Raw genomic sequence first — 23,137 nt, 5'->3', positions numbered from 1 at the left:
TCCTTATTTTTACTATACCACTTCCATAGGAGGAGAAGTCACGTTTTTCCAATAATGTGCATTTTTGTAAGGTATATTAAACCTCATGTGTCAAAAATTAACCTAATCTCTAACTATGGGTATGTCCACACTGCAAAGAAAACCCCATGGCACTGAGTCTTAGTGCCCGGGTCAATTGATTTGGTTTTGTGGGTCTTGGGCAGCAGGGCTAAAAATAGCAGTGTACACATTCCTGCTTGGGCTGGAGACTGGGCTCTGAGACCCTCCTCCCTCACCAGGTTTACAAACCCAGGCTCCAGCGCAAACAGAAACCTCTCTGCTGCTATTTTTAGCCCCTCAGCCCAAACCCCACAAGTCTGAGTCAATTGACCTGGGCTATGAGACTCAGCACCACAGTGCAAATACTTGCAGTGTAGACCTACCCTGTGTAGATATGTCTACACAGCAGCTGGGAGGAGTGATTCCCAGTGTGGGTAAATATACCTGTGCTCAAGCTAGCAGATGAAGAATAGCAGTGTGGCCACAGTGGCTTGGGATAGCCACCTGAGCACACACCTGGGACCTTGGATGGGGTTGTACTCAAGTGGCTAGCCGAAGGGACCATGTGTGGTGTGCAGCTACATGGCTATTTTTAGGCTCTAGCTTGAGCAGAGTTAGTGCATGTACATCTACCTGAGCTGGGAATCACATCTCCCAGCTGCTGTGTAGACGCACCCTTAGAGATTTCCAAGAGGAACTGTGACATCAGGTACATTGTCAATTCCACCCCATGAAATCAGTCCAAGCTGCCCAAGGTTTAGAGGCTCTACTTACTCATAAGTTACAACTTCCATCTTGAAACAGCATTATGCTACATCCCTGGAAAGGATCATTCTATGACTGGAAATGCCATACTAGAATAAAATGCGTTACCTTCCAAAGTGTTTCTGAAGCTGAAATTGGCCAATTTATCCATGGACCCAGATTCATACTGAGTCAACGTTAGACAAAATTCAACCTCAGCTGAAGATGGGAGCCTAGGTGTCCTTGTTTTATCATGGTTCCCAGGGTTTCGAAGTATAGGGCCTTCATTGGTGGCATTGCATAAAGCCTGCCGGCTGTTGTACTCCTCCGATAGGCTGCAAATTACCTGTGTAAAATATTTTCCATCAGCACAGTTGTCTTGGTTACAAAAAGGATAAAAGCAAACAGTTTTATTTTTCAGAATAAGTTCTTCGACCCATAGAACCCAGAGCAGAAAATGCAAATGCGATAACCTGTGTGTAAGAAATGATGTTTGTATTAATTTCAAACTACAAAAATGACTTATGTAAGTGGCCCCCTTTCATATGACAAGAACATGTAACATTTAAAATTGACACACACTTAACATTTTGAAATTACATATTTTTCCCCATATGAAATGCACATGACCTTGCCACTTGGGTTAGGGGCAAATTCAGCCCTCATTTAGAACATAAGAACGGCTATACTGGGTCAGACCAGTGGTCCATCTAGCCCGTTATCCTCTCTTCTGACAGTGGCCAATGCAGGTGTCTCAGAGGGAATGAACAGAACAGGAAATCCCCAAGTGATCCATCCCCTGTCATCCACTCCCAGCTTCTAGCAGATAGAGGCTAGGGACACTCAGAGCAATTGGGTTGCATCCCTTACCATGCTGGCTAATAGCCATTGATGGACCTATACTCTGTGAACTTATTTAATTTTTTTTAACCCTGTTATAGTTTTGGCCGTCACAAATCTCCTGGCAAAGAATTCCAAAGGTTGATAGTGCATTGTGTGAAGAAATACTTCCTTTTGTTTGTTTTAAACCTTCTGCCTATTCATTTCATTGGGTGATCCCCACTTCTTGTGTTATGTGAAAGAGTAAATAACATTTCCTTATTCATTTTCTCTACACTAGTCAAGATTTTATAGACCTCTATCATATCCCTCCTTAGTCATCTCTTTTCCACACTGCAAAGGCCCAGTCTGTTTAATCTCTCCTTATATGGATGTTGTTCCACACCCCTAATAATTTTTGTTGGCTTTCTCTGTACCTTTTCCAATTCTAAAATATCTTTTTGAGATGGGGAGATCAGCTCTGCATGCAGTATTCAAGATGTGGGTGTACCATGGATTTATATAGAGGCATTATAATATTTTCTGTTTTATCTATCCCTTTCCTAATGATTCCCAACATTCTGTTAGCTTTTTTGACTGCCACTGCCCATTGAGCAGATGGTTTCAGAGAACTAGTCATGACTCCAAGATCTCTTTCTTCAGAGGTAACAGTTAATTTAGACCCTATCATTTTGTATGTATAGTTGGGATTATGTTTTCCAATGGGCATTACTTTGCATTTATCAACATTGAATTTCATTTGTCATTTTGTTGCCTAGTCACCCGGTTTTGCAAGATTTCTTTGTAACTCTTCACAGTCTGTCTTGGATTTAACTAACTTAAGTAGTTTTGTATCATCTGCAAATTTTGCCATCTCAGTGTTTACCCTTTTTTCCAGATCATTTATGAACAGCACTGCTCGCAGTACAGACCTCGGGGGTGGGGAGGCACTCCTATTTACCTCTCTCAATTCTGAAAACTGATAATTTATTCCTATCCTTTGTTTCCTATCTTTTAACCAGTTACTGATCCATGAGAGGATCTTCTCTTTTATCCCATGACCACTTACTTTACTTAGCAGCCTTTGGTAACGGACCTTGTCAAAGGCTTTCTGAAAGTCTAAGTACACTATATCTACTGGATCCCCCTCATCCACATGTTTGTTGACCCCCTCAGAGAATTCTAGTAGATTGCTAAGGCATGATTTCCCTTTACAAAAGCCAGGTTGACTCTTCCCTAACAAATCATGTTCATCTATGTGCTAGACAATTCTGTTCTTTACTATAGTTTTAACCAATTTGCCCGGTACTGAAGTTAGGCTTATCAGCCTGTAACTGCCGGGATTGCCTCTGGAGCCTTTTAAAAAAATTGGCATTACATGAGCTATCCTCCAGTCATCTGGTACAGAAGCTTATTTAAATGATAGATTACATTCCACAGTTAGTAGTTCTGCAATTTCATATTTGAGCTCCTTCAGAACTCCTGAGTGAATCCCATCTGGTCCTGGTGACTTATTACTGTTTAATGTATCAATTTGTTCCAAAACCTCCTATAATGACACCTCAATCTGGGACAGTTCCTCAGATTTGTCACCTAAAAAGAATGCCATAGGTGTGGGAAACTCCCTCATATCCTCTATAGTGAATATTTAGTCCCATGCAATGTGTCTGGGCCAAATTCATTACTACTAATATAAGCAGTCACAGCCCTACAGACATGAATGGAGTTGAACCTGTTCATGGCAGCAGTGAATTTGTCCCTTTGACATCAGTGAGGCTTCAGGGGTATCACTGCAGAAATCTGGCTTTTACTTCCTAAGAAGTGGGTGGAGATAACCAGTCTTGTGTTTTGGATCATCTGTTTGGGGGAATCTTCTCTGTACTTGGGACCTGATTCCGTTACTCAGGACACTGAGTAGTACCTTAAATCACAAGTTGTCCCATTGAGTAAGCACAGCTGGCCCTTAGCACAAATAAGGAAAAGGGCATACTGGTTTGTCTTCTTAAATTGTCTCTGTTTTATGCTATGACACAGACTTCATGTCTGAATGTGGGCAAGTTGTTTAGTGTCTGTGTGCTTCATTTCCACATCTGGTAAATAAGGATAACCCCACTTCCCTACCTCGCAGGGATATTGTGACAATAAATACTTTGAAGATTGAGATGCACTCATACTATATGGCAATGGGGGCCATGTAATGACCTTAGATGGGAATATGCTAAATAGTGTCATACTACAGCATGATTTTCTTAAAAGATTACATTTCAGCTCTGGGTAATGCCATCTACAGTGCAGCTGTTTTGTGCCAATATCACCAATGCACAAGTGCTTTAAAGTTGTCCACCAATCATCCCCAAGTACAGAGGGATTTTCTGGTGATGTAGAATCCTGGGTCTGGAAGGGACCTCGAGAGGTCATCTAGTCCAGTCCCCTGCACTCAAGCAGGACTAAGTATTATCTAGATCATTCCTGACCGGTATTTGTCTAACCTGCTCTTAAAAATCCCCAATGATGGAGATTCTACAACCTCCCTAGGCAATTTATCCCACTGCTTAACCACCCTGACAGTTAGGAAGTTTTTCCTAATATCCAACCTAAACCTCCCATGCTGCAATTTAAGCCCATTGCTTCTTGTCCTATCCTCAGAGCTTAAGAAGAACAATTTTTCTCCCTCCTCCTTGTAACAACCTTTTATGTACTGGAAAACTGTTATCATATCCCCCCATCCCAGTCGTCTCTTCTCCAGACTAAACAAACCCATTTTTTTTTCAATCTTCCCTCATAGATCATGTTTTCTAGACCTTTAATCATTTTTGTTGCTCTTCTCTGGACTTCCTCTAATTTGTCCACGTCTTTCCTGAAATGTGGCACCTGGAACTGGACACACTACACCAGTTGAGGCCTAATCAGCATGGAGTAGACCTGATTAGAATTACTTCTTGTGTCTTGCTTACTACACTCCTGCTAATACATTGAGAATGCTCAGAGGTGAAAGTAAACTGGTACGCCCCGGTACAGCGTACCGGCAAGAGCTGGTGCACCGTACTGGGGCAGCCCGGCTTCCCCGGGGGGCGATTTAAAGGGCCTGGGGCTCCCAGCAGTGGCTGGAGCCCTAGGCCCTTTAAATTGCCTCCAGAGCCCAGCTGCTGGAGCCCTGGGGTAGCGGCTGCAGGGCTCCGGCAGCTATTCAAAGGGCCGGGGGCTCCCCTGCTTCTACCGCCCGGGCCCTTTAAATATCCACTGGAGCCCCGCTGCCGCTACTCCAGGGCTCCAGCGGCTATTTAAAGGACTGGGGCGGTAGAAGCAGGGGAGCTGTGGGCCCTTTAAATAGCCCCCGGAGCCCTGGGGTAGCGGGGGCTCCAGAGGCTATTTAAAGGGCCGGGGCTCCAGCTGCCTCTGCTGCCTAGGTCCTTTAAATAGCCCCTGGAGCCCCGCCGCTTCCCCAGGGCTCCGGCGGTTATTTAAAGGGCCAGGGCGGTAGAAGAGGGGAGCCCCAGGCCCTTTAAATAGCCCTCGGAGCCCCGGGCTGCTACTGCTACCCCACTGGGGGGGCACTTACCTTATAGGGTGGGCTGGGGCTGGCTCTGACCCCCTCAACCCCACCCCTTCCGCCCTAGGCCCCAGAGTACCAGTAAGTCACTCGACTTACTTTCACCCCCTGAGAATGCTATTTGATTTTGAATTACTTCTCTTGTCTTGCTTACTACTGATTAGAATTACTTCTCGTGTCTTGCTTACTACACTCCTACTAATACATTGAGAATGCTATTTGATTTTTATTCAACAGTATTACACTGTTGACTCATATTTAGCTTGTGATCCACTATGACACTGAAATCCCTTTCTGCAGTACTCCTTCCTATGCAGTCATTTCCCATTTTGTATATGTACACCTGATTGTTCCTTCCTAAGTGGAGTACTTTGTAATTGTCCATATTAAATTTCATCCTATTTACTTCAGACAGTTTCTCCAGTTTGTTCAGATCATTCTGAATTTTAATCGTATCCTCCAAAGCACTTGAAACTTTCAGCTTGACTGGGAACCAATGATAACTACTCTCTGGGAACCGATTTCCAACCAGTTATGCACCCACCATAGAGTAGCTCCATCTAGACTGTATTTCCCTAGCTTGTTTATGAGAAGGTCATGTGAGACAGTATCAAAAGCCTTACTAAATTCAAGATATACCAGATCTACCACCTCCCCCCCCCCCAAAGGCTTGTTACCCTGTCAAAGAAATCTATCAGGTTGATTTGACATGATTTGTTCTTGACAAATCCATGCTGACTTTTTCTTATCACCCTATTATCTTCTAGGTATTCACAAACTGATTGCTTGATTATTTGCTCCGTTATCTTTCCAAGTACTGAAGTTAAGCTGACTGGTCTGTAATTCCCTGGGTTGTCCTTATTTCCCTTTTTTATAGATGGGCACTATATTTTCCCTTTTCCAGTCTTCTGGAATGTCTCCCATCTTCCATGACTTTTCAAAGATAATCACTAATGGCTCAGATATCTCCTCAGTCAGCTCCTTGAGTATGGTAGTAGTGTGGTCATAGCAGCTCCTATGCATAGCAGTTCTTCCCTACCTCAACTGTTTGCATAAGAGAAGTGACCTGGGGAAAAAAGATGTGTCCAGGTTTCGCTGTATCTTGGCTTCCATATTGGCCTTGTGAAGCCACACACAACTAACACAAGTTAGGACAAACCTGAGACTACTCTAACCTATGCCAGGAACCTACCTGAACCTACCTGATCTCCTACCAGAACTGGGGAGAATTTAATTGCCTTTGGTAGGCAGGAGATCAGTTTAGGTGATCTAATGGTCCCTTCTGGCCTTAAACTCTATGAAAATGAAAAAGAGGACTATTGGCTTAAAAGCTCCTGGAGTTGCACTGTGTGCTCCTTAGCTGTAGCTGAGGATCTGGGCCAATAGCTATGTCTGCATTTAATGATCCTCTCCCGCTATAAAACAAAAAAAACAAAACAGAAAAACCTCTCTATCCCCACCAAAACATAAAACTCTGTGACCAACGTCTGCCTTGTCTGTGTGCTTGGTCATGGCATGTGTGGAAAGTGGATGTGCAACAGAAAACAGGCCAGGGGGAAATCTCCAAAGAATTCCTTCATGCTTATTGTATATTTGTATTTAATGAAATAAAATACTGAGCAACAAGAAGTGCAAGAGGCAATATATCCTGTAAGCATGAAGTGGAAGAAAGTAGGATTGTTCATCCTTAAAGGCAGTGTCAAGACCAGATATATCAGTACCCCCCAAAATGCAAATGGTGTTTGATTTATTTTTAATAAATAATTAATCTTACTGTTCCTCCCTTAAAGCCCCCTCTTACATCTTTAGGATGTAAGTATATTGGGACATAGACTTTGTTACACTCTCTCTATAGCTACACCCATGCAATTCTATTTTCCTCATTAAGGTCATATGGGCGTAACTGAGAGCAAAATATGTCCCTCATGTTTGTCTGGCATATTTTACCTTTTCTGCAGCAATGCTGTACCTTTTCTACATATGCAATGCTATACATTATTACCTTTAACAACAATATAATATTTTGACTGGTGGTAAGGCCCAGACTTCCCCCAAAGAATCCATGCCTTGCACAGAGAAGTTCAAAATAAGGTGGGAAGGTAATGGCGAACTGTGATCAAGGTAGTGCTCCAGAAGGTCAGAGTTGAAATGTTGAATGAGCAATTTGGATAGGTGTGTAGTGAAAGGTGCAATGTTTGCCAGTACAGATAGGCTCGAGAGAAGTCCCAGCACAAGCAGTTCTAAAAACTGGGAGAAAAGCTGAAGGCTATTAAAATAAAAAATCAGAAGCCACAGAGAAAGTCATTTGCTTTGCAGAATGTGAGATGTGACCTTTGAACTTCAGGGTAGCCGAGAAAGGGAACCCTTGCTCTTTTCAGTTAGGCAAGTGCGTTTGATTTGTGGTTTTCATCCTATGTTCTATGTGATGCAGTTTTCTAATGCTGTTAAAGCTAATGTCGCTAGTGGGCACAGCTGGTATATGCCAACATTAATCTCTAGTATGACCAAGTAGGGTCAAGTATCAGTGGGGTAGCCGTGTTAGTCTGTATCCACAAAAACAACGAGGAGTCTGGTGGCACCTTAAAGCTTGTCAGTAAATTATAGGGAGGAATGTTAAGAGAACACTTTCATGACAAACTGCTGCAAAATATATACAAATAATAATACTTAGCTCTTACAGAAGGGATTGAACAGGACACATTCTGTTTTATTAAATGTTTAAAAACCCTCTAAGTTAAAAGACTATTATTTAGGTTGCAAAGGCAAGAATTTTAAAGTTTGAAAATGCCAGATTTACCATTGTCTGTTCAACCTTAATGATCCTAATGCACATGTCGCAAGGGGAGAGACCATTTTTAATTACATGATCATGTGCTATTTTTTTTCCCACAGGACCCCTCCCTTATTCAGTGCACAAGATGGATGCACATGGGGTCAGAATAAAAGCTACCTGGGCAACAGTAAAATAGGTAAATCCTAACTTTTGACTTCTTGACTTTGCAACTAAATAAGGCCAGCACATACAAGTTACTTCACTGATTTACATCAGCTGAGTATCTAGCCCATAGATTCATGGATCCAGCTTCTGCTCTCTGTGTAAAAATCAGGAGTAAATATAATGCAATAAAATGTGTGAAAAAGAATGGAGATGAAACAAGCATCAGGCCTTTAGTGTTCAAGGTCAGGACTGCATGTTCTGAGGGAACAAAATCAAGGCTGATCCAAGGTCAGGCACCACTTCTCAGAAAGAGATAGGCAGATCTGGAGGAGCCCAAATGGAAAAGTGAACAGTTTTTACAGATTATTGTTAGTATTGTGCCTGGAGGCCCCAATCAGAATCAGGAACCCATTGTTTAAGGCTCTGTAGAAACACCTAGTAAGAGACAGTCCTTGCTCCAAAGAGCTTCCTATCTAAATAGACAAGACAGCAAAAGATGGGAGAAAAGGAATTGTTGTATTCCCATTTTACTGAGCTGCAGAAAGATGATGTGACCTGCCCAAAATTCCATGGGAAGTCTGTGGCTGATGTGGGAATCCAACTCAGATTCCTCAAGTCCCAGCCAGGTCCTTTAACCCACAAGATCATCCTTTCCCCCAGTCTTAGTTTTGAAATTTATCAAACAAATTAATCTTTGGTGTCACTTCATTAACTTCAGTTCGGCCTCGTGTGTTAAAACTCCTAGGGCTGCTGTTGGAAATAGGTATGTGTTGCCCTGAACTGGGTTTCATCCCAACACCTGGATGGAACCCCACTGCAGTCCATGGGGCTTTGCAGGAGTCTGCCTGCACAGAGCGGCTTTTAGAATCACAACCTAGGAGGGTGAGAGAGAAACAGTCAAATCATACATAAATGTAGGACAGTCATATGCACTGGGATTTTTATCATTATTCATTCTATAAATAGATAAAGTCCCAGATATTTCCATCCGCCTCTCAACCTAGCCATCATTACTTGGCTGGATTCTTATATGCAATCCAGCAGAGGTGGGATGCTTATAAGAAATCAAGTAGCTCTGTGTCAAGAAATGTTGATTTTAAGAAAAGGGAGTGAAAATGACTGTCTGTGACTTTCTATCTGGCCTTAAAATTAGACTGGGTGTCTTTCTAGCAATGGTATTCACTAGTTCAAACAAAAGTTACGGACCTAATGCAGAAATTGTTGGTGAGGTTCTGTGGCCTGTGATATGTGGGAAGTCAGACTAGATGATCATAATCGGCCTTCCTGGCCTCAAAAGCTATGACAAATGGGCCTTTGTCGCCCCCTTTTCTCCTAATTCAAGATCAGGCCTCCCGTTTAAAAATTGCTCTACTGAAGTTTCTCTCTTTTGGAACAAATTCATAGATTCACATTGGACAATGCTCACTCCTGCAAACATTGTAAGGGCCCGATCCTCAGCAAGCATAAATAAGCGCAGCTCCATTGAAGTTATGAACATGCACAATAGCTGCATTTATATAAATAGTTAATAGGTAGTGCCAGTAGATGGCACTCAAGAATATGCAGCATAGTTCCTGGGTTTAATAAAACTTCTTCTTGTGCTCTGGAAATGGGTTCCTTTGTAGAGCTCTTCATGTCATCTTTTAGCACAATTCAGTGAACTCTACTAATTTGTACCAGCTGAGGAGCTGGCCCCAAGAAAAAGGGTCCGATTCTCCACACTTTCAAATGGAATATTAAGACTAGAAAATATTTGTAAAAGTTTGGTAGCATTTACACCTTTCTTTAAAGCGGTTGGGTTTTTACCTCAACCCTTAGGCCCTGATTCTGCAGTTGTCTCTGTGCAGACGGATCCCTACACCCATGTGGAACCAATTGTAGGACTGAAGCCTTAGACTTTCTTCAGTCTTCTGTTAAACTTTTGTAAATTGCTTACTCTCTGAAGTGTAAATAGTTCATTTTTTAATGCCGGCATTATTTGTGATAATTCTTTAAGGTTACAACAATGAGAACAGTGACATGCACTGTTTACAAACATCAAGCCAAAAATTTTATGTTAATGGTGATAAATACTTTCTCAAATACATGGGAAAATGTTCAAATATATACCAATCTACACTTTAAAGGGAGAATAAACTAAGGCCTAGATTGAGCCTGTGCTCATTGCCTTCACTAGGGGGCGGTGCGTAGCTCAGCCTCACAAATCTTTCAGTACTCCTGCCTTGCTCCCATGGGATAATAATTCACACACCTCTTTGCTAAGTATATATTACTGCACTTCGCTTCAGCTCCACCGGCCAACATCTTGAGTGGAGTGGGCTAAGACTCCACCCACTCCCTACCCCTCTCTGGACATCCCCACCTGCTTGCTTTGGCGTGGGACTGGGCTTGCAGCCCCAGCTGTCACCTCACACCTGAAATACAGCTGCATGGAGGCTGCCCTGGGGTATGACTCTACATGGCTGCATTAGGGCCTGGCACAATCAGGCCTTAGTTAGGTGGCATCCAAATGCAACTCACTCACCAAACGTAGCGAGATGTGAGAAGAATCCTGAGCTATTGTGTAATGGAACAAGCTGAACTTTGGAGACCCTATCGTAGTAATGTCTCGTCTTTAAAACAAAGCAAGGAACTCTGAAAGAGATTATGCATATTTATACCCAATTAAGAGCACATGAAGTGCTCTTTCAAACATTTGTGGGGCTGAAAAGATAGATTAGCAAATGGACAGAATAAAAAAAAAATGTAGAAGTAAAACTTCAAAGAGATTGTAAGAGACAACTCTGCCAGGGCATAAGGTGACAAATTGTCTCCAGTCTATGAATTTCTGACCCCTACTGCATATGCATAAATTAAAGGCGCTACTGAAAGTGACACGACTGAAACAAACCTAACCCCTATAAGGTATGTTCTCCATGTTCAATTAACTCTGGTTGAAATTCCTCCCTCTGCAGAGGGGCAGCCCAATGCCTGAGGACATCTTACCTCCCAACAGAGCTGGGGTTTGCTAGCACGGAGGGGATATTATTGCAAATCACTGCCGAAAGATTCATTCACTCTTGCTGGTATTTCCCTTCTCGTTTGCCAGCATATGATGTTGTGCTGCTTTTCTGGCGCCAGGCCAGGCCTTTTTGGTGTGGCCACCCCTGCACCCTAAATGCACACGCAGACTCAGCCTCCTACAGGTCAGATCCCTTTTCACTGAATTATTAGTGTGCATTAGCATTGATGACAAACCTGACCTGGGAATTTCTAAACTTCTGATCATTTCTGTCATTGAGGTTTATTTTTTTTACTAGGCCATTCTTTACCGCTGTTGCTACATATGTGGGGAACAGACTAGCAACTATAGGCCAAACTCTCCTCCCAGATGTGAATCCAAAATAAATCCAGTGAATTAAATCAGTGGGATTACTTTGGGTTTACAGCAGTATAACTGATGGGAGAATCTGGCCCACGCTTCTTGTTTGGGGGCTTTCTTTCTATTCATTTCTCTGCGGCACCGAGAGCCTAATCTCCATGGAACACAGCATGTAGATTCTAATCTCTCTGTAACACAGCGTGTTTCAGACTTAAAATCTCTGTAAGTATACAGCAAAGAGACTAATCTTGATGACCACCTGATTGACAGCTCCTTGCTCACAAACAGCTGTCAGGGTTTTATTTTTTTTCTTTTGAAAATGAACCTGTGCAGCAGACATGGTCTTAAACTTATTGTGTTGTAAATTGCAGTCAGAGGCATAAGCAGTTTCTGAGATATGGGTACCTGTGGCTAGGCAGCGGGGTCGGCTTCAGAGCCTGAGCCGCAACTTCAAAGTGCTGTCTGTGCAGGCATTTTCAGAGCAGTACTGTGAGCCCCGCTAGGCCTGGAAAGCTTGCTTTCGCTTGCTCCAAAATGCTGTGTAGAGAGATCCCTTCCTGGCCTGGTTTGGTCACAATAGCCAAATAAGCAGACAGCCCTGTACAAATAAGTGAGATGAGATGTGAGGGTTTTTTTTGTTTGTTTGTTTGTTTGTTTGTTTGTTTGGCTAAACAAATATCTTTAAAGTAATGCGCACAATTTTATTCAAAATTTTTAAAAAAAATCTGCTTTAGCCTAAGAACACTTAAAAAAAAAAAAGCCACAAGAAATACTGGAGCAAAGGAGGATTGGATCTTTTTTGGTTTGGTGATCAGAGGTGTTTTTTACAGGTTTTGGATGTGGGTAGAAAATAGTGCTTGGAATGATGCCCTGGTTGCCCCCTTAATTATGCAGCCATCAACCCACCTCTATGATGAATAGACTGTGCCTAGTCCTTAGTTAATGTGCCCGACTATCCAACTTGCACACCCCATACAGGGGTTCCTCACCGTTGCCATCCCTGTGCACATCAGACACGTACTGATTCAGCAGCATTTTATACACATTTTCACAGGTGTAAATGTTTGTATGGAGTGCCAGGGTAGTGGAGAATCGAGCCCGGAGTGACCTTACATTGCTGTGACTGAAAGCAGAACTTAGTCCAGTCTGTGCAATTACTTCCTCTCAGTCAGTCTATTTTTCCAGGTGCCAGAGTACACCAGGCCCAATCCAATCTAGCTGTGTTCCATTACAGGAGTGGAACAAAGCAGCCAATAAATACTAGTGACTCCGGGTAGAATTTATACTCTATTTCCTAATTTTGTCTGTAATGTACCCAAACCCAATTGACTCGAACGCTCAATCTCAACAAAATGAGCCAAATTCTGCTTTTACTTTCACCAGAGAGAATCCTTGGTAACTCCATAGACTTTAATAGAGTGACTCTAAATTTACACCAGTGCACCAGAGAGCAGAACGTGGACCAGAAACATTCAAACAGGGCACAGTGCTGATTTCTCTTAGCCAATACATTATCTTGAAGAACTAACCCCCCGAAAAAATCACCTCTCAAGCTTCCATGCAAAGATTCTGCTTTCTTTCTCCCTTGCTCCGGATTTGCAGGAGATTGCATAGCTCAGTACAGCATTAATGAGTGCCTATGGGTTTTATTTAAGACAAAGAAATCTAAAACCAACAGTTCAGCCATTAGTTACAAACATCTGCAAGGATAAGGTAAATTCTAGAGAGAAAAAACATATTAGCAGTTCCTAACAGAAGCAGGAGTCAGAAGTCTTTTTAGAGGATAAAAATGAGAAGAAAACCATGGACAGAAATTCACTCAACTAAGTGGTAGCAGTAGCTGAAGAAAAAAGTGAGAGGGGGGAGCTAGAATTTCAGCATGCAGGCATGGGTATCCATGTTGCCATAGCAACTTTGCCATGGAATAAAGTATTTTGCTCCTTTCTTTAGAAAGAGATGCTGTGCTACAAATAGGCACTTTATATTTTTTTAAACAAATCCATAACAACCCTTTGAGTGTGCCACCATGTCTTAATTTTCCTAACACTGCAGAATCCGCAGTCATTATTTTATTACATTTTGAAAGGGCATTGTGGATTTTAAAAGGACACTGTGATACTTCTTTATTTTAATGTCATTTTTAGCTGTTTCTCTTCTCCTCTCTATCATTTAGATTACCCTATTAAAAGCCAGAATTCCTACACATCTCTCAACCCTCCACCCCCTTTGTTATTTGACTGGCAGTGCTTTGGCAGTCAGCATACACTGCCCTAGATCTATGGTTGCCTTCCGGCTGAAGCTAAGACTGTTTGTTTCCTTTTAGTTTTATGGAATGAGATTCTGATTCTAGTGTTAGACTAAGTCACTCCTCTGACTTCAGAGTTACTCCACTGTCAGTAGAGCTGGTTGGGAATTTTCTGACAACCTTTTTATGTCAGAAAATGGCAATTTGTTGAAACCAAAGCTTTCCATGAGAATGCATCTGTTGTGATGAAACTTTTGTTGTGAAAAAATGTTCAGGTCCAGGAGGGAGGGAGCAAATGACTCACCTGAGAATGGCCCAGTGGCTAAGGTGCTCACCTGGCACGGAGAAGATCTAGCTTCAAGTCCCCATTCTATCTGATTGAAAGCAGGGACTTGAACTTGGACCATCCACATCATAGAATATCAGGGTTGGAAGGGACCTCAGCAGGTCATCTAGTCCAACCCCTGCTCAAAGCAGGACCAATCCCCAATTTTTGCCCCAGATCCCTAAATGGCCCCCTCAAGGATTGAACTCACAACCTTCAGTTTAGCAGGCCGATGCTCAAACCACTGAGCTATCCCTCCCCAGCTATACTGGATGAGTGCCTAACCAATGGGCTATGGAATCAGTTTCATATTTATTTTCTTTTGGGGGGGGGGTAAAAAAATCTTGGTTTCATCCAAATGAAGAGTGGAAAAAATTGTGTGGGTCAGGAATACCATTTTCTACCTATCTCTAATTGTAAGCCAGAGTAACATTTGGCCTCAGAGCTACTAAAGCAGTAATCAAAATACATTTGATCATGCCCTCCTTCCTTGTGTTTATAGTCGCTTATGCCCCCCTCCCCCACAAGTGCATATAGCGTCACCCAGCTCTGAAGGCAGAGCGGAGAGCAGCAGCAGCTGCCAGGCACCCAGCTCTGAAGGCAGCGCCACGCCAGCCGCAGTGCAGAAGTAAGGGTGGTGATGTGAAAAGCGATATTTGTCAATATTACTTTTCACAGCAGACTTAGTGCCCCATTGCCACCCTTAACTTTGCACTGCTGCTGCCACCCTGGGGCTGACAGCCGGAGTCCTGCTGCCACCTTCCAGTGAGGGACTTGCAGGGGTGAAGGGGAAAGGCGAGACCAAGCCTGGGCTGCCTCTTGGTGAGGGTCTGAGGGGGCGGGGAAGGAGAATCCCAGGATGGCAGGGCTCCGGCTATTAGCCCTAGGGTGGCAGGGCTCTGGCTGTTCCCTTTATCCCATCCCCGCACCTCCTGGCTGTGCACGGCCCTTCTGCACGAGCCCTAGCCCCCCAGGGCTGACAGCCAGAGCTCTTAAAAAAAGAAAAGAAAAAAAAAAGGAAAAAAAAAAGCTCACAGCTCCCACCTCCCTTGACAGATTCCCATGCCTCCCTTGGGAGGCCTGCCCCATAGTTTGAGAACCACTGTACCAAAGGAACATCAGTCTAACTTGTACCTTGACCACATGCTCCCCAAATCAAAACACGATTCTGCTATCTTGCCATTGTAATTCAGGAGTAAATCCACTGACATCAGTAATGTTACACATAGGTGTTGGAGGAGAATCAGAGCACGGAATGCAAAGTCCTAGTTAGAACTGGTTTGAAAGTTTTAACAAATAGGCACTTTCATAAAATATTACCAAGTGACTTAGGTGCCTAAACCCCATCTTCAAAAGTGACTTAGGAAATGTTGACAATGGGACTCAGGTGCTTTGGGAAGTTTTACCCCAAAACTAAGCATTTTTTTAAACATGCTGCATTCCCCCTTCCCCACAGCAACACTTTTGTGCTCAAGGCATACAAAGACTTTATTTTGACGAGATTTGTCTTTTAAGAGAAGCTTTGCTTCATTTATGGGCTATCTGAAGGACAGCCAGCCTGAAATGGTAAATTATAGAATACCACTGTTTTTAAATGTACAGTAGCAAAGCTTTTATGTGCTCAGATACTACATTGATAGGGAAGCTATACATATCTACCTATATCAGTCAGACCTTCGAAAGGGTAAGCAAAGCATTGCTCTCTGACCCCTCTTCCTTTGTAGGAAAACATTATTGCGTACGTATGGAGACAGCTAGAAACTTGCTAATTCTGTAATACTATCTGCACCCTGTTACTATTGACCTGTCATCCAGTGTGCTATATATGTCTTAATTAGACTTCATACTCCACAGGACAGGCAATATAGGCCTGATTCTAGTTTCACTTACACCAGTTTCACACTGGTGCAACTTCATTGACTTCATGATACTCCTGGTTTAGCCCAATGAGAAATCAGATGTGGGTCTGCTGTATTCTCTGGGTGAAATCCTAGCTCCGCTGAAGTTAATGACAAAACGCCCACTGACTTCAGTGGAGCCAGGATTTCACCCCATGCAAAGTACCATATGCACATATGGGACTATATAAATAAAGTTCTGCAGGACTTCGCTAGTTTCACATTTTGTTGGAATGAGAAAACCACGCTCTGAGACAAATGACATCTTTCTGGCTGCTTGTATTCTATATACTGGACCAATTTCGGTACTTTTACAATTCTGAACTGGTGTCAATCCAGAGGAATTCCACTTAAATCAATACTCTGATTACACTGCTGTAACTGAAAGGAGCCATTGCATCAGTTCAAAATACAGGGTCAGATTCATTGGTATATTCTGACTACTTTGTGCTACTCTGGGGATGCAAAGCAGCCATAAATCCAGTTTACTAGGCTGGTGTTAGCCCAGTTTGTCTTTGCTTTGTCACACCAGAGCATCATAGAGCTGCTGGAGTAGATTGGTGAATTTGTCCTACAGTCCGTTAAATCATGGAAACAAAGGACCAGATCCTCAGCTGGTGTAAATTGGTGTATCTCCAAGTAAGTCAAAAGAATGATGCCAGTTTGCACCAGCTAAGGACCTAGCCTTTAAAGTTTTAAATTCCAAAAGTGCATAGCACTAGGACACCACAATGTATCCACTTCAGCTAGATAAATAAGCAAGGCTATATTGCTTTATAGATTCAGCTGAACGGTGTTTGAAATGTAGGAATACTCTGAGTGCTAAATTCTTAGCCCATTTTAACAGGGGAGATTAGCTTTTATTTTTCTTTTGAATAAATCACCGGCCTTTATTTGGAAATGACTGCTGTTAACAGCATAGCCAATCCTTTTGGTGCACTAAAGACTTTTCACTTTAAACTAGATAAGCTTAATTGGATAGTTTAAAAATCTTGGCTGGAAAAAGAGGTGGTGAGGGGGCAGGGGTGGAAAGCCTTTCAGATTGCAGAGCACACTGATGACAACTCCGTGCTTTTGTTTCCATTGCTCAGACACTAACACTGCCGTGAAGAGGCTGTGTGCCGGCGACTTGCATACAAATGCCCTACTTTCTCTCAGCTGGATGACTCTGTCCAGCACTGTTGCGATGTTGTGTTATGCACTTTGCTTTAGGTGCAGCGATGCACCCAAAAGGTGATTGGGTATATTTTTTGGTGACCTAGATTTCCCTCTGGCCACAAGTCGATTAGCACGTAATGTATCAGATCTCTTGGCATAAAGCCACCCTTCCAGCCCTCCCTCCCTGCCAGCCAGTCCTTACCTGCCACGAGGAGAAAAAAGATGCTGGGCTGAGTAACTGAGGGTTAGTGGGGTGTCTGCCTCCCATCAATTCGTCAGTGCAGACATCACAGCCTTCGGCATCTCGCCAGTCCCAGTAAGGGATGGTGAAGTTCTCATCCCCTGTGATCTTCTGGATCTCGTGTTCCCACAGCAGCAAGAACAGCCGATGCCAAGGTAGAAAACCTGGGGCTTCATGGGCAAAATCAATATCCCTCCATACGCTTGACCCACCTAGCAAGGTATCATGAGAGACGTAGTAATGCATCCATACGAAGAGATCGTAAATGTTGATGTTCCTGAACATGGGGGTCGAGCCATTGTTCATCTGAGCATAGGTTCCACTGGCGATGACATAGTCCTGGCTCGGGGTTTGCTTTGCCAAGTTGAGGTAGGCGAGGAACTTATTCTTCTCTTTGCTACTAAGCTGGAAGATGCTTCTTCTCATAAGCATCCTCCTCTCGGCACAGTTGGGCCCTGAGAAGCCAAACCTGCACTCCCCACAGTTGAATCCCATAAAGTTGCTGTTGCATTGGCATGTCCTGTTATAAAACACAGCAGGCCAGTCCTCTCTGTCGTCCACACCTGTGAAGGGGAACTGCGGCCCGAGTGGGGCACGGGACAAAAGGATCTCCTGGCAGGAGCCCCTGCCAGAGAGTTCTCCACAAGGGGACCCATCCCCAGCCCACAGTGGGCAACATTCCTTCCTCAGCAGGCTCTCTGAAGATGCACAGGCTCGGGGGAACTGCCCGGATGAAGGCTGCAGAATCCCCAGCAGGAAACCCAGGGCCAAGAGAGACATCCTCACACAACAGCAGGCAACCTTCAGTGCTGTGTCTCAGTGCATGAATAGATCTAACCCCTGCCACAGCCCTGCATATGAAAGAAATGTTTCCCCTCCGGTGGGAAAGTTTCACTCCTGTCTTTTTTTTTTTTTAAACCATGCACACTTCAATCTTCTTTGCCATCTACTACACATACACACAATTCTCTGTTAATCTGATTATCACATGTTCTGGGTGAAATCCAAGTGACTTATTTTCCCCTGCCCCTTTAGCGTTCAACATATACAGACTTATTATAAGCAGTCATCTTCTGCCTGTCACATGATCCTTTTCCTCTGGCAACTTTGGATCAAGTAAAACTTGGATATAGAAATAGTGACAGCCATTTTAATTCCTTGTTTGCTTATGTGCATTAGAATAATGATTTTTTTTAAAAAAAATAGATTGTCTGTTGAATTAAATAAGCACAGCAAATCTCTGGATTAAAATAAACTTTATTCATCTATTTTTAATCTATCCCCCTCAATATGAGACTCATAAAATGACCCTATTAGGCCAAAGAGTGTGTGAAAGTAGGATCCAGTGCAGAATTAAGGGTTTGGTTTTGGTGACGCGTTCAGACTGAAAACACTTCTCTTCCTCCTAGCCTGGTTCACTGCAGAATAACTTCACAGCATCCCTTCTCTGACAGAAGGTCCCATTATAAACTTTTAGGGGCAGGTCCTCATCCAGTAGCTATATTGAAATTAGTGAAGCTATGACAGTTAACACCAGCCCAGGACATGCTTCCTGGCTTTCTCCATTAGTAAAACTTTGTACAAGGGAAATTACAGGGAGGAAATTGCAGGGGAGAGAGTCGACCTGGGACAGCGCTGCAACCATCCACCCCCTGATCTGGAAAAGGGACCGTAATCCCTGCATTTGCCCTGGGAGGGAGTTTGCAGACCCTGGATCTACATGTTGTAACTGATGTTACATTGGCTGTGTTCCAGACCATCCACAACCCCTTTCTTCTTCTCTGCTGGCCTATGCAAAGCCTAGCTGTGCAGCTCGCAGGCTGCTGGAATGTCCCTCTCTGCCTGCCTTGCAGCAGCATGGCAATCATTCCACTGTGAGTGGAGCAGGGGAGCCTTCCACTGTCCCTAAACTGCTGGCTGAATTGCACATTTAGAAATTTCCCTCCGTCTTGTCTTTTGTGAAACTGGGGTTTCTGTTGTTGCGGGACATTTTTTTAAAAGCAAGGGGATGGGATTACCACTGACTGAGGATTGCTGAGAGTTTCCGTGCGGCTGGAGCACCAGACAGGCAAAGCAAGGGAGAGCTTGGCTGGGAAATGTTGCCTTTTGCTGGAATCAGCAGGTCATCACATGATCCTGCTGAGGAGCACGAGGAGCCTTAATCCTGTTGCCGTCTATGCTCCAGCAATGCAGAAAGATTATCACAGGGTCTCCGTGGGCTCGGGGCCTGCGGTTTGAGGGTTGCTTTTTTAATTGCTTCTAACCCCACTGATGTTTATTGTGCTCTCTCTGTTATTCATCTCTTTCATTTCTCGTGCTAGGCTTGTTGTACATTGCATGAAAGAACTGCCACCCGTTTAGTTTTCAGTGTCAGGATGCTTAGGAAACCCATGCAATTCCATGGCTTTAACTAGCTCTGCTAGGTTCGCTGGTGTAGAGCCAGGTAATTGAGAAGAGAGACAGAAAGCCAGGCAGGAGGGGGGCTGGGGAAGGCTCTGGGTGGACGTTTCACGTTGAAGCGCAGAGAGGTGTATACACACACGCATGTGTACGCACACTTACTTTAGGGATAATGCTATTTTTTCGTATTCTACTGGAATTCCTTGTTCAGTGGTCAGAAAAAAGGTGAATCTGAGGCTTTACCACTGTCCCCCTGACACCATGTTTCTGCAACAGCTGATTTGCAGCAGACTCTATGGCGCAGAGTTTAGGGCCCAACAGGACAAGTTATAAGCTTCTCTCTCTCCCCAACAGAAGCTGATCCAATAAAAGATATTACCTCGCCCACCTTATCTCACACTGAATCAATGGCAGGATCAGGACTAGAAGGTGGATTTCTGGTCCCATGCTGTAACCTCTGAGCCAAGCCATCCCTACAGCTGTCATACGTTGCTCTCTGACTTAATTATGTGAGCCATACTGTTAAAAACCAAATTGCACAATCAAAATACAGAACTATAGAGATTGCACAAGAAGTCACAGTGACATGCAGAAATAGCTCTTGATTCCCACTGATTTTCAAAGTCTGCTTTCATCCCATTCTACTTCCTTTAAGGGAGAAAATGAACATATATTTAGAAAGGGACATTTCTCATTCAGAAAAGGTCAAAGAAAATAATTTCAGCACCAAACTGCTGACATTGCAGTAGTTTTTTTCTCAGTCACTGTTGGGGACACTGGGCACTACACTAGGTAACTCGGGAGGGTGGAAGACCATGAGTGTCGAGGAAGCCCTCCTGCTCTAGGCCTGGATAAACCAAGGCCCCTTTGCTCCTTGAGCCCTCTGTGATCCTGCATAACTCTGAGGAAGCTAGCACACAAACAGACAGGTTTGCACATGGCTCGCCAGCCAAGGCCAGCTTCGGCCTGGGAAACAGATAGATAAGGCAGAAATGTTTAGCATAAACCAGTAACAAATAGGACCAAATAAGGCAAGGCTCGGGCAATGCTACTGAGGAAAAACACAACTGGCTAACTGTTTGGCTACGGTATTGTATGGGGCAACAGGTAATTGGTTGCATAAGCTTGTGTAGTGAAGTAGGCAAAGGTATAAAATGTATACTGGAATCTGCATGCGCTTCTGCAGGATTTGAGACAGCTCAGTCTCCCTGCGCCCTATTTGGAGCTCCAAATAAATCTCTCTGCTTCTCCACCCCATTGTGGTCATTGGCGCGACGCATACCGGGCAACGAACCCAGCTGTTGCTTGCCTCAGGCACTCTGTGCCGGCACCATCACTGTGCTGATGCTCTCTCTTAACATCTTCTTTTAAAAAGATTTTTAGACAATTCTGTGCCTTAAAGTTTTAATTGATTTATTTAGCTCCCAAGGAGACAATCTGGGATGGTGAAAGGGGCTTGGGAATCACTCTTGCAGTTGCAAAGGGTTTTATCACTGATAATATTTCAGTATAATGTTGGATAAAGGGATGTCAGAAGAACTCAAATGACTTAGAGAAAGTTAGTGCAGACCAGGTACAGTAGAAAGAAGAATCACGTGGGGAAAGAGTTGAAGATGTGGCCCTTTGAGAGACATAATTAAAAGGAATTCTTAGGCTATGTCTACACAACACAGCTTTTAGCGGCATGGCTAAAAGTCACGCCGTGTAGCCGCTGTTTGTAGGCTCTCCTGCTAACAAAACACTTCCACCCCCCACGAGCGGCATCCGTGTTGTCGCCGGAGCGTGCTCCTGCTGACAACGTGCTGTTCACGCTGGCACTTGTCGCGGCAAAACTTTTGTCTTTCGTGGGGAAGGGGTTAACACCTCTGAAAGATACAAGTTTTGTCGTTCAATTGCCAGTGTAGACATAGCCTTAGGAAGGAGCAAAAAGAAGAGGGAAAGAGTGGGAAGGGCAGCATGAGATAACATAAATAGGTCCAAATTGTGCTGTCTGTTGCACAGGTGCTACTCCCTATTGGCTAGATTCTGCACCCTTACTCCGTTTTGGAGGACTCATAAATGGTCCCTTCTGGCCTTATAGTCTGACCTCCTGCACATTGCAGGCCACAGAACCTTGCCCACCCACTCCTGTAATAGACCTGTAATCTCTGGCTGAATTACTGAAGTCCTCAAATTATGATTTAAAGATTTCAGGTTAGAGACTCCACCATTCACACTAATTTAAACCTACAAGTGACCTGTGCCGCATACTGCAGAGGAAGTGAAAAAACCCCAGGGTCTCTGCCAGTCTGACTCAGGGGAAAATTCTTTCCCGACTCCAAATATGGCGATCAGTTAGGCTCTAAGCATGTGGGCAAGACTCACCAGCCAGACACCTGGGAAAGAATTCTCTCTAGTAATTCACAGTCCTCCCCATTTAATGTCCCATTACTGGCCAGTGGAGATATTGGCTGCTCGCAGTCGCAGATCAGCTACATGCCATTGTAGGCAATCTCATCATACCATCCCCTCCATAAATTTATCATGGTGAGTCCTGAAGCCAGTTAGATTTTTGGCTCTCACTGCTCCTCTTGGGAGGCTGCTCCAGAACTTCACTCCTCTGATGGTTAGAAACCTTTGTCCAATTTCAAGTCTAAATTTCTTGATGGCCAGTTTATATCCATTTGTTCTTCTGTCCACATTGATACTTAACTTAAATAACTCCTCTCCCTCCCTGGTATTTATCTCTCTGATGTGTTTATAGAGAGAGCAATCATATCTCCCCTCAGTTTTCTTTTGGTTACCCTAAACGAGCCAAGCTTTCTGTGTCTCCTCTCATAAGGTAGGTTTTCTATTCCTCTGATCATTCTAGTAGCCATTCTCTGCACCTGTTCATCTTTCTTAAACGTGGGAGACCAGCAACTGCACACAGTATTCCAGATGAGGTCTCACCAGTGCCTTGTATAATGGTACTAACATTTCCCTATCTCTACTGCAGATCCCTTGCCTGATGCATCTAAGACTGCATTGGCCTTTTTCACAGCTGGATCACATTGGTGGCTCATAGTCATCCTGTGATCAGCCAATGCACCCAGATCTTACTCCTCCTCTGTCACTTCCAACTGATAAGTCCCCAGCTTATAGCAAAAATTCTTGTTGTTAGTCCCTAAGTGCAGGACCTTTTAAATGGTGTTATCACATGCTGAGTGAGGGTGACAGAAAGGGAACAAGATCTGTGTGATCGAGAGTGCAGTTTGAGCCCTACGATGGAAAAGAGAGACAAACTGGTTTTGAATAACATAGTACAAAAGTTTGAATCCAGATTCTATTTCATCCAGAACTCCATTAGGTGGGAGGGTGAAGAATGGAAGGTTACATAAGATAAAATAGAATCAAAATTTTATCTATTCAAAATAAAAGGCCCAAGCCATTACTAAGTT

The 23,137-nt window shown here is 43.7% G+C and overlaps 1 protein-coding gene across 1 annotated transcript in view; it reads right to left on the bottom strand.

The window, feature by feature from the left end:
• The window catches only part of TYR (tyrosinase), an 84,259-nt gene extending 66,161 nt beyond the window's left edge, over positions 1-18,098 (bottom strand). The window contains exons 1-2 of the mRNA XM_073317890.2: positions 17,280-18,098; positions 913-1,129 (exon numbers count right to left, since the gene is read on the bottom strand). Coding sequence (XP_073173991.1) covers positions 913-1,129; positions 17,280-18,098 — 1,036 coding nt within the window. The remainder of the gene's footprint in view (positions 1-912; positions 1,130-17,279) is intronic.
• Positions 18,099-23,137: the final 5,039 nt, after the last annotated feature.

The sequence above is a fragment of the Lepidochelys kempii genome, chromosome 1 (genome assembly GCF_965140285.1).
Source record: "Lepidochelys kempii isolate rLepKem1 chromosome 1, rLepKem1.hap1, whole genome shotgun sequence".
Classification (NCBI taxonomy): domain Eukaryota; kingdom Metazoa; phylum Chordata; order Testudines; family Cheloniidae; genus Lepidochelys; species Lepidochelys kempii.
Note: the sequence above shows the minus strand (reverse complement) of the source record. Positions and strands in the feature narration are given on the sequence as shown.